This window comes from Myripristis murdjan, chromosome 14 (assembly GCF_902150065.1).
Source record: "Myripristis murdjan chromosome 14, fMyrMur1.1, whole genome shotgun sequence".
Lineage (NCBI taxonomy): Eukaryota > Metazoa > Chordata > Actinopteri > Holocentriformes > Holocentridae > Myripristis > Myripristis murdjan.
In genome coordinates, this window is record NC_043993.1 from 37,184,701 (window position 1) to 37,196,913 (window position 12,213).

Consider the following 12,213-nt stretch of genomic DNA (forward strand, 5'->3'; position numbering starts at 1 on the left):
ATTGTTGGTTCACGCAGAATTATCAAACACTTTCTGGATTAGGGTTAGGGTATAACTTTTGTAAAATAAATAAAATAAAATAAAATAAAATAAAATAAAATAACCTGTAATATGCTCTTTAATGTGTGGATGTGTTTTTTTTTCCTTCCACAGCACAGAAAGCCAAAAATGCTATGAGCTACCATGTGTTGTTGTTGTTGTTGTTGCTTTTTTTTTCGATCAAGAGCAATGATCAGTTTGTGTGAGAAATGAAGGTTTTATTAAAGCGTGGCTGAACAACAAAGTCTGTTCCTGCTTTGTTTGCTGTTGACCAGAAACCTTCCTCACATCTGTCATGTGATTTCCAAGAAAAGGTGTGCCGGCCGCCTTCAGGCCAGGACGTGTTTCTGTTGTTTCCATCCAAGAAGGCCAATCCCTTTTGTCGACGTAAAGAAACGGAGGCGAATTAAAGACGGACGGGATTAAACATGTCAGCCAAATTCCCCCGAGTCACCGTCATCCATGTAATCTGATTACAGATGGTGATAGACGATACCAAGTGACTGCCAAAGTCTGTCAGAATGACACAGATTATTGTCAGTAAGCTCACATTATTTTCATAGCATTTGGGTTCTTGATGAACACACCGAAAAGAGATTTTTCAGCCTCTGAATGTAAAACTAGAAAAGTTTTCCACTGCAGTGAGTCGCAAATAAGCAGAGCATTTAGGCTACCATTCATACAACTTAAACTTGAATTACTCAAAAAAAAACAAACAGAAAAACAATATTTCATGAATATATTTCACCATATATGAAGGCTGTGCGGCTCAGAGATCAGACAGGAGACAGCTGGGCAGGTGATAATGATGATGATTATGACAACAATCATGAGAATAAATCCAGTTTTTATTTGGAAGCCAATCTGAAAGCTGTGCTACAAAGAGCTTCATCACATCAATGAATTAAGAACAAGGTGACAAAGAGCTTCATTCATTTGTTCATGATCCTGATCGAAGTCATGAGAAACTTTAGACACACAGGAGGAACCCCAGCTTCATGTGTTCATCACCTTCATGTGTCCAAACATATCCAGCAGCTCACATCCACACACAGCGGCCCTTCAGGTGGCGCTCACCTGATTCTTTCTCTTTATTTTAATCTAAACCAAAGTAAGGAGGGGAATGAGCCCAGATTTCAAGCTGAGAGGATTTCTGAGCTCATCAGGACAGTCAGGTCTGTTCAGAGCAGGGCAGCTCCTCTGTAAACCAGATGATGGAGGGTTATTGTTGTAATATTTCTGTGTTTTTGACAAAGCTCTGCCTGACCAGGAGCAGCCTCTCCGAGCGGACTCACACCTGGGCTCTTTTATTCATCAAATTCAAAACCAAACAGGACAAAAGCTGACAAAGTGAGAAACACTCCAGAATTATTGTATATTATTAACAAATTCATATGGTGTTCAGGATAATCCATGCTGTCAGACAGCGGAGCACCTCAGATCCGTTCCCCTGCAGTCGGGACGGGCGCACCGATGTCCTGTTGCCCCGCCTGGGACGTCAGGACCGTCCGTCGGTCTGTCCACATGTCCTCTGGCTTCCGGCGTCTTCTTTGCCGCTTCCTCGTCCTTCAGCTGGAACACAAACGCTCTTGTCCAGGACCCGAATTCACAAAACCCCTAACCCTAACCCTTATCTTACCTCTAAGGGTTTCCTTAAATGTCACTAAAACTTCCTGACTAAGAGTTTCCTCTGAAAAGCTGCTGAGCCCAACTTTTACTGAGGAACTTAGAAAACTCCTCAGCTCAGAGAAAGGGGCGGGGCCGAGCCCGTGGCTATGGGTGACGTCATGTTTCAGGAACAGGTGGACTTGTTCTGCCTGCAGTGATTGGTTGAGAGGGAACGGGTCTTTGTGAGTGGTCTGATCTCAGAAATACTGCAGACAGAGGAGTTATGATGCTCCTGGAATATTGAAATAAAGATCTAAAAATAAAACATGTGGCCTTCTCTGATTAAACATGAAACACAGAAAAATATAAAGACCAATCAGGTACATGTTTAGCCTCTTAAACATCTGTATCTCGTTAAACAATTAGACAATATGCTATGTAGATAAGCAGTTTTTATCTAGAACCTAAAGTGACCATGGCTGATCTGACCGCTGGTCCAGGAGCGGAGGACTGCTCCGCTGGTGGTCCGCCGTGCGTGGTTGTCTGTTGGCTTAGTGTGTGTATTGGAGTGCTGCGGCAGATGACCTGGCCTCCACAGTCACCGGACCTGAACCCAATCAAGATGGTTTGGGGTGAGCTGGACCGCAGAGTGAAGGCAAAGGGGCCAACAAGTGCTAAACACCTCTGGGAACTCCTTCAAGACTGTTGGAAAACCATTTCAGGTGACTACCTCTTGAAGCTCATGGAGAGAATGCCAAGAGTGTGCAAAGCAGTAATCAGAGCAAAGGGTGGCTATTTTGAAGAAACTAGAATATAAAACATGTTTTCAGTTATTTCACCTTTTTTTGTTAAGTACATAACTCCACATGTGTTCATTCATAGTTTTGATTCCTTCAGTTAGAATCTACAATGTAAATAATCATGAAAATAAAGAAAACGCATTGAATGAGAAGGTGTGTCCAAACTTTTGGCCTGTACTGTATATAAAAATGTTGTACCTGCTTGCAACATGGAGTGTTATTTTACTGTATTAGCTGGCTTGTTGTATAGCTATTTTACACATTGGCTGCTTTGCCATAACACATACACTGTGAGTGAACCTGTAGTGTACTGCTTATACTTGACTACATTTACACTTAAATACTACTATATTTATGTATATACTGTTTATAGGTTCAAGGTTGCCAGTTGCCACACACAAGGTTTGGAAGGGATCAACGTCATCAAAACACTTGATGACGTTGATCATTTGTATGTTGCCGAATGTATGTGAACGTGACTACAATATGATGATTCATGTGCAGTGTGTATTTTCTTTTCTTTTCTTTTCTTTTTTTTTTTTTAATTGTAAAGCACTTTGGCACAGTGTTGTTGTTTTTAAATGTGTTTTATAAAGAAAGATGGATGGTACTTCAAGTATGAGTTGAATTCTGATTTGAGCATTGTGTACTTGTGTGTGGCAACTGGCAACCTTGAACCTATAAACAGTATATACGTAAATATAGTAGTATTTAAGTGTAAATGTAGTCAAGTATAAGCAGTACACTACAGGTTCACTCACAGTGTATGTGTTATGGCAACTACCTCAAAGCAGCCAATGTGTAAAATAGCTATACAACAAGCCAGCTAATACAGTAAAATAACACTCCATGTTGCAAGCAGGTACAACATTTTTATATACTTGTACTAAGTTTTAACTACTATTGGATAATACACTTAAACTTAAAGTATATCAAGTATGTTATACTTGGAGTATACTTAAACTTTGTCTGTGTACTTGTCAGTATAAAGTATACTTTTGTTAAGTATATTCCTGATAGTACATTCAAAGTAATCTGAAAAGTATACTTACCTAAGTTAGTTCACAGAAAGTATACTTAGTTCATAAAAAGTATACTTATAAGTATACTTGAGTATACTACTTTTTGGTAAGGGTTGTTTGTTTGTTTGTTTGTTGAATTAGATGTATTATATTGATTAGGTGAAGATGCACCAGGGCTAAGGGGCTGGTAGAGTTTTAACTTTCCTCTTCTCTCTCTGGACAGGTGCTGAGGCTCCCGGCAGCAGCCCGGGTTCCTGGCGGTGTTTTCTCCACGTTCCCTTCTCTGTTGGTGTGCAGTGACACGGGTGGATGATTTGTTGACCTTTTCCCCTTTTTTTTTTTTAATATATTATTATTCCCCTGCTGCTATGGTAAGCCCCAGCCCTGTCTGACCTCTTTCTCTCTACCAGTGGTTTTAGTAATATGTGTTGATTATACCCTGGTGCTTTATTTGTTGGTATTCATTTCTTTTCTGTTTTAATAAATATTTCTTTATTGAAACCGTCTCTGCCCGTGATGTTGTGAACCTGAGTTCCCCCCCGTGCATTAGCCTCTCTAATCAGTAATTTCCTGTGGTGAAATTCCCCAGGTGGTGTTGTCCTACACTTACCTATTAGCCTCCCTCACGCTACATTCATAAAACATGTGGCCTTCTCTGATTAAACATGAAACAAAGAAAAATATAAAGACCAGTCAGGCACATGTTCAGCCTCTTACACAGCTGCATCGTGTTAAACAGACAGTATGTAGATAAGCAGCTTTTATGTAGAGCCTACAGTGACCATGGCTGATAAAACTTTTGATGCTGTGCCTCTAAACTGTACGCAGCAACAGCGCCTCCTTCTGGCACCACCTGTACATGACAGGAAGGATCTCATTAAAGGGAAATGTGGAGCAGGGCTGACATCAAGATGCCGAAAAGAATCATGGGAACAGATGTGAGTTCAGATCATTGCAGCTTCAGTGAAGACTCTTCAGTCTGAGGCGAGGACAGACTGCAGAGTTCAGGCACCAAACACCTGCAACAGGTAACACATCAATGTATTACTCTCTATCATTCAGTCTATTTAGCTCATGGAACAATTAACAAATGCTATACTGAACTGTGATACACATCCTCAAATTATATTAACCTGTAAACTTTTATTTTAAGTCTTTCTTGCATTTATTAGCAGGAGGCCTGGATGGTTCACAGTGAGCTCGGCCATCCTGACAGCACTGACTCCCGTCCCTCATCACAGAGTCAGGAGCTGCTTTTAGTGCTGAGATGCTTTATCAAATTCTCTTAGCAGAGAAATGTAGGAGTCCTAAAGTAAGGTCAAGTAAACGGGCAAACGGCCAGTAAAAACATTCCCTGCTGGTGTCAAAACAGAATTGTTGAACTGAGGCCAAGTTTGGTGAAGTTAGAGTGAGAAATTTATGATCTCAGTGGTTAAAGACGCAGCGGGTGTGTCTGACCTCGTTTGGCTGCAGTTTTCAAATGTTAATATTATCAGTTTTATCTCATGGAAGACAAAGTCTGTCCTCTGAGTTAACTCATGCAGACAGACGTTTCTGCGTGTGATGCTGGGTCAACTGGACGACGGTGAAGACGCCTGATGACACACACCGCTCACGATGTGTCGCAGGGCGTCTTGAGATGCAAGAAGTCATTCATTTGTCTGGCAGCAAGGTCACAGAGCACAAACAAACAGTCGCTCACAAGGTCACCTAAAATGAGAAGAACATTCAGGAGCTCAACTCAGCATCTCCATCCCAGTTTAATCCCAGTGACGATGAAAAATCCTTCCACACATCAAGCCTCTCATTAGACCTGCCAGCTCTCCAGTTCATATTAATGTAATGATAATCATGTTTCATACACACGGACAAACGCCCAGGTGTGGCTCTTGTGAGGCTTTAGGTGAGACCAGCAGGTTTGGCTTCATGTTTTTCCTCTGAACGTTGACATTCAGTCCAGCACAAAGAGAAGCAGGCCCTGCAGCCTGTTCACTGTGTGTGTCACAGTAAAATACATTCATAACGGTAAAGGATCATAAGGATCCTCTGGGGAAAAGTGTTAAATGCAGGGAAAAAATCACAGTTTGGCAAAGGAGGGTTTGACGTCCAAAGAGGAATCCCAGCTTTCTGAAACCTTGTGATCTGAACGGGACGCCACATTTACAGCCCAAGTTCAGGACAATCCCCCACAAGGTGGCACTCTGTGGCAAAACAACACCGACCGAGTTCAGTTTGGGCTGAATGGGTAAAGTGTCATGACTCTCCTGCTGTTAAGACATGGTGTTCAGACTTTACCCTGAGACATTACTGAGTCCATGAAAACATTTACCTTTTTACCTTTTTAGTATAGCTTTTGAGTCCTCCTGATATTGCTGTTTGTGTGCCTTGATCTTTGTTGATTATTGTTTTTGTTTTGATTATTACTTTACTTCTTGTATTTATTTCATGCATTTTTAACATTGTACTTATTTTTTTTTTTTTTTTTTTAACTGTACAGCACTTTGGTCAACTTGGGTTGTTTTTAAATGTGCTTTATAAATAAATTTGACTGATTGATTGATTTGCAAGTCCACTCGTGCTGCATTTCCCCAGACTGCAGAGACTCAGTAAAACTGCAGTCGATCTTGGATTAATATACATTAGGTTTAGATTAGATTAGAATCCCTTCATTCATGAAAACTGCAGTCAAATGTCTGTCTGATGCAGGTAAATTCCTCTTTCTTAGCACTGGAAGCTGCGTGGTTTGGAAACAGTCATGTTATTATCTGTTCCTTATGCACAAATCTACAGGAAAAACAAAGTCTGTCTTCTTTCTGTTAGTTCAGTCGTTCTTTTTGTTTGGGGGGCGATACTGAACCCCTCTGCTCTTGTTCAGACATGTTGAACTCGTCCACAGCTTTATCACACAAGCTGAGCTCTCTCTATCTGAAACAACAAAACACACACACACACACACACACACACACACACACCTCTCAGGCTGAACCGGTTTTTACTTCAGGAAGCATCAACCAGCAGATCAAGTCCAAATTTCTGAGAAAAATGTTTTTCTCCTCCACAAACCTGTTCAACATGTGCATTACAGCGTTCTGCTAAGTGCTTTGCAGAATAAATGATCAATGACTCATAAAGAATCTGAGAAAATTTAAATTACAAAGTGTTTTACATCATAAATGAATTAACAGCAAAGTCAAGAAAAACGTCAGAGGAAGAATCCCAGCCTCCATCACTACAGACTTCTTTTATTAACATGCATGTACATAGAGAGTGAAATCAGATGGTTACACACACACACACACACACACACACACACAGGACAGATTTAAAACTTTAAGTATCAGTGAGCTGGGCCCTGTCCCATGCAGCTGGATTAACATACCCGGGGTTTCTCTCAGTGATCTGGCTTCACTTAACCAGACATCCACACTCCTGATGTTCGGTCCCATGAAGCCGGTTATCAACTCGCTAATTCAACCCAGGCTTTTCCAATCTAGATCTGTGCGCGCTCACAGAAAAAGGGCGGAGTTTGCTGCATACGACCAATCACAGACAAGGAAAAATCCACCTGAGCCGCATACTTTACGACGGAGGAGCAGACAATAATCTGAAATAAATATGAGGAATATAAATCCATCATCCAGGCAAAAAGCAACACAGCTGCCAACAGCCGCAAGGAATGCTGGCAAAAAATCGCCAACTGTGTCAATGCGTAAATTAGTGGGATTATAATCTGACTTCCCCACCATGACGGCTCGAGTAGATCGGACTACAGTAACATTTGTGTGTTCAGTAAATGAATGTGTCTCCCACTCAGCCGTACACTCCTGCAGAGGAACTGGCCCTCTCTCACAGTGAGGGGCGACCCTCGCTGGGCCGCTGCCCTCAGTTTGAGTTTCAGCAGAATCGTCACTTTGATTCAACTGATTTTGATATTTCATTTTATAAAGCCTCTGACGCCTCGTGTTTATTCTGCTGGTTAAAATATTATTTCACTGTCACTTAAAGACTGTAAAACATTTGGCACCAACTGTCATGTGGACTTTTCAGGGCAGCCAGCCTAAATACTAAATATGAGCAAACTAATGGAAACCTAAAGGAGCCCAGAGGCTGGCGTGTATTTTATCAGACTTTTATTTAACCCTCTGAATTAAATTCCCCTCATTTATTTTCAAAAATATTTTTAAAAATCATTACATCAGTCTACAAGATCAATTTTTGGTTGGACAGCGTAGAGTCATGAGGAAAAAAACAAAACAAAACGAGAATTCCTTCTTTTTCTCTTCAAACTTGAAAAAATGTGAGAGAAAAACAAGCAGCGTTAAAATAAGAACTCTTAGTAAAATGTATTAATTTTATAAAAGAAGAAGAAGAAGAAGAAAGGAAAAAAATCCTCAGCCTAACTTGGAGAAAAAGGAGCACAAGTTGTGCACCTTGATCCACTGGGTTCTCATCCAATGGGCAGGCCATTTTCCCAGAGAGCTGATTGGTCAGTAGGTGGGGCTTTTCTACCTGCTGAGCTCTGATCCTGAACTTAACCTGCTCCAGAGCAGGTGAGGTGTTCAGCCTATGTTACCATGGCAACATACCCCGATAAAAAGTAAACCACCTTCATGGTACAGAAAACCCAGCAGGGTTAACCCTGAAGTTAGCTCGCTAAGCCCAAATCCAGCTGCATGGTACAGGCCTCTGGTCAGCTCACACCTGTCCAGGTAAACAGTGCCAATAAAGTCTGTTCAATCATCATCATCATCCAAACATTTTGTGCCCCTCCCAGTAAAACAGAGCGTCCCACTGAGGTTCCTTCATGATCACGTGTGTGTTGGTTCCCCTGCCTCGTTTCTTCTCCCTCAGTGAAGCTGCATCTCTCCTGCTGCTGAAGGATGCCACTGCACTGCTGACTCATGCACGTCATCATCAAGTCATGACTCAGCATGTCTCTTCACTCACACACAGCTACAGTTCAGCTGAGGCATACTTACTGCACACCAGACTGTGTGGTATCGATTTGCTATTTGTTTTCTGCACATCACAAGAACAGCCACAACAGAAAGAACCACAGTGACCTGTGCCAGCACTGCAGCTCGTCCACGCCCAGCAGGCTCATCAAGGCCACGGCCATTCACAGAGTCTACACTCATTTTGTCTCCATCTGAAGCGTCTGAAACAACAAAATCAAAGACAGAGACAAAGACAGAGACAGAATCAGGTTGGTGAGTAAACAGATGAGGGTCAGAGGAAAAGGCTGCATGTCCTCCTCATCAGACTCATGTGGGAGTTTGTCTGGAAACGACAGTTTTCTCTCCTGACTCTCACTGACTGAACTGAGGGGAACATGTTTGGTACCAACAAGGGTTAGGACACATGTTCAAGACAACATGTCCATCTGTGAAGGGCTTCACTTGTGGGACAGCTGGGACAAGGCCTTTTGAAAAATGAACTTCACTTTTAATTTAAATATATATATTTAACAATAAGGTGGAAAGCAAAATATAAAACTGAGTTATTAACAGTTTATGAAAGGTATTTGAATTGAAAGAGTTGCCTAACAGATTATGGAAAGTAAGGGGGGCGTTCCCTTTTTAAAATGGAAAAGGAACAGAATAAATAATTCCTGCTGCTCACATCAGTCATTATCTACTATAGTGGTATGAAATCATGATCAAAGTATAAAGTCAAGCTCTCATGTTTCTGTCCTGTGTCTGTTCAGAATCGACCTCCAACATGAAAGAAAACAGACCTCAGGTCAGATGTCATCCTGTCCCAGTTAAACTCACCTGGACCTGCAACCTCCAGCTCAATGATGCAGATGGGAGCAGTTTTAATAATGGCTCTGTTCCTGTGTTTGGCTCCAGCAGCTGCAAAGCGACACTCGTATGTTCCTCCGTCCTCCATCTTCACGTTCTTCAGAATCACAGACAGGTCGCCGTTCTTCATCTCTTTGTCTTTCAGCTCCACTCGGTTCTCAAAAGATGGATGCTGGTAGACTAAGTCAAAGCGCCCGCCTCGGTAGAAGAAGACATATTTTAGTTCCCACAGGTCAGTTCTTCTCCACTCTGCTGCTCTGATGTTGACACCATCAGGAGCCTGACAGCTCAGGGTGACATCGTCTCCAGGTCGAGCTGTCAGGTTCAGGTTCAGGGCTAAAGGACGATGGAAAAACAAACCCAGAACAGAAAAGTTAACAACACAGATCTTCAAAAAGATTCCAGTGTTTGTCAGTTCAAACTTCAAATGGATCCCCAAACGCTCAGAAGCCGTCGGCTCATCAGTTTGAACATCAGCCCCGTTCACAAATAAGCACAAGTCATTTGTGAGTGCAGAGAACATCCATCATATCTACAGTCTGTACAGTAAAACCTGCAGCTGAACTCCCCTCTGTGCTGAGCTGTGAACATAAACCCTCTGAGAATATTCATCCTGTCATCACAACTTTATTCTCTTCTGCTTCTACATTTGTTGTTTCTGTCTTCCTGATACAAAAGTGGAGGCTGGAGTAGAATCTGGGCTTCATTACATTTTCAGAAAAACAAACTGTATGTGATTGTTTGATCATCAAACATGATGTGATTGTTCTCAGTGGTTTCAGTGAAGGTGATGAGGTGCAGGTTTGGACCTGTGACAGCAGGCAGGACTGGACTGGAACCAGCAGGACGACTGGCTGATGGTCCCTCATGAAACCAGACCAGACAGAGAGGACAAAGAGCTCTCCCTCAGCAAATCAAGGCACTAAAAACTCAACGGGAGTGCAAAATCTGTTCCCTCCGACCGTCCCAGTGGCTCATCTCACTGTTTCTGGTCGACTAAAAGTACCTTCACCTGCTACAGACACACACACACACACACACACACACACACACACACACACTTGTCCACTCACACTCACACTCACCTTCAGAGGAAGCAGCCAGGTGACAGATCAGGGAGCTCAGAGCCAGGAGGGACGCAGCGCTGAGAGAAGCCATGAGAGCAGAGATCTGCCTCTGACTGTCTGTCTGTCTGTCTGCCTACCTGTCTGTCTTCCTGCTTCCTGAACCTGTCACAAATATGAAGGCACTCCTCTGGGTCACATGATTTACCAGAAGCCAACCCCATTGCTGCGTTCAAGTGCTAACTCCTTCTCATTCCGTGTTTTTTTCTTTATTTTTATTGTTTTCGACATTGTAGTGAATATTAATAGGGGAGACCGGGGTTGGTTTTCACATGGGTTGGTTGTCACACTGCTTATTACAGCAACACTAGAGGGCGCTGTAACATGATGTTGATATGAAAGAGTTTGCCTGACTTCTTTTGTAATTTTTATGGGTCAGATTAATTTTTTCTCATTGGTGTTCTTTTTGTATTAAAGCGGGTATGTTATTAGTTATTTAAACATCACACACTTATTAACAAGTGGAAGGTAATTGCTTTGATTTGAATCAACTTTTAGCTAGCAAGCTTAAGCCACGTGGTAGCTAGCTTAAAATGTTGGTCAAGGTGTCAGTCCCTTAAAATGCATACACAGCACAGCTAAGGACTTTGATATTAACTACAGAACACTCACCTGTTACTGTCAAAAAATGTCCACTGATGACATAGAGGGCGGGGCTACCACACCATCATTGGTAGTTAGCTATATCAAAAATCGTCATATTTTCAGCACTGACCAAGAAAAGCAGCTAGAAAACTACATTACAGAGGCTTCTGATATTTATTACGGTCTTGCACCCAAAGAAGTCAGTGGTCTTGCATACCAGTTAGCAGTGTAGTCCAGTCATTAAAAGGTTCCTATATATATAGTAACCTTTTAATTCACTGTTTAAATGTCTCTTCTGGCTTTTATTCCCTATATTCCTTATTAGCGCATATCAAATCAGATAATGTGTGATATGCATGTGTAAACAGAATAATTCAAAGAACTTGTAATTGACTTTTTTTCTTGTCTTTGTGTGTGTAATCAACTTGTGAATTTTTATAGTGATATCTGAAAGTAAAATGTTGATCCCCTTTCCCCTGTGTGTTAAAAACAGTGTTTTTTGGTATTATATGGTCATAAATAGGTGATTTTCAAAACTTTCCACCAATGGGATTCCTTGGGACTTTTTTCCCCTCACTCAGGACAAACTGAGGATACAAAATCAGTTGAGTTTGCTTCTCTTGCAATTTGTCCTAGGTTGACCCCAATTTTGGCCTAAAATTACTGGACTAGTGGCCCAGAGAGTGACCAGCTGAGCCAGTGCAGATTGGTTTGGTGGCTTCCTCAAACGCCACCTTTCTCTCTCCATCCGGTCACCAGGCCACAAGCTTCATCAAGGAGAATGTTGGCTTGTTCTTCGACAATCTCGAAAAGATCATGTTGGAGAATGAATTTGGGCCTCATGAAATATGGAATATGGATGAAACCAGTGTAACCACTGTACACAAACCAAACAAGGTTGTGGCTGCAAACAAGTGGGCAGCCTGTACCTGGTCCTGCTGGCTCTGCTTACTCCTGCACCTTCCAGAGCCGTGAGCTTTACTGCATTCATGCATTTACACGCTTGGATCTTTGTTTTCGTCTCACTAATGTTCTCCCTCTTCCTCTGTGTGTGTGTGTGTGTGTGTGTGTGTGTGTGTGTGTGTGTGTCTGCCACGTGGGTCGAGCCCTCCTGCTGCTTCTGTTGTCATGTTGTCTGCTTCTGTGTTTTCTTGCATTTGCTTACGCTGAGTTGACTTTTCCCACCAAAACCAACCAGAGACAGATTTTACATTCAGTCACATCACAGAAC

At 42.1% G+C, this 12,213-nt stretch overlaps 1 protein-coding gene across 1 annotated transcript; it reads right to left on the bottom strand.

The window, feature by feature from the left end:
- Positions 1-5,081: 5,081 nt before the first annotated feature.
- Positions 5,082-10,494, bottom strand: LOC115371034 (V-set domain containing T-cell activation inhibitor 1-like). The gene is made up of 3 exons (XM_030068150.1): positions 10,359-10,494; positions 9,244-9,609; positions 5,082-5,179 (listed from the first exon to the last, which is right to left on the bottom strand). The coding sequence occupies exons 1-3, from the start codon at positions 10,429-10,431 to the stop codon at positions 5,082-5,084; spliced, it is 537 nt and encodes a 178-aa protein (XP_029924010.1). The 5' UTR covers positions 10,432-10,494.
- Positions 10,495-12,213: the final 1,719 nt, after the last annotated feature.

Bases quoted from the DNA above. Each gene is read 5' to 3' on its own strand.
- LOC115371034 (XM_030068150.1), bottom strand. From the start codon at position 10,431: ATGGCTTCTCTCAGCGCTGCGTCCCTCCTGGCTCTGAGCTCCCTGATC. The intron at 9,610-10,358 runs GTGAGTGTGAGT...ATCGTCCTTTAG, and splicing joins CCTGGCTGCTTCCTCTGAAG to CCCTGAACCTGAACCTGACA. The intron at 5,180-9,243 runs GTGAGTTTAACT...TTCTCATTTTAG, and splicing joins GCTGGAGGTTGCAGGTCCAG to GTGACCTTGTGAGCGACTGT.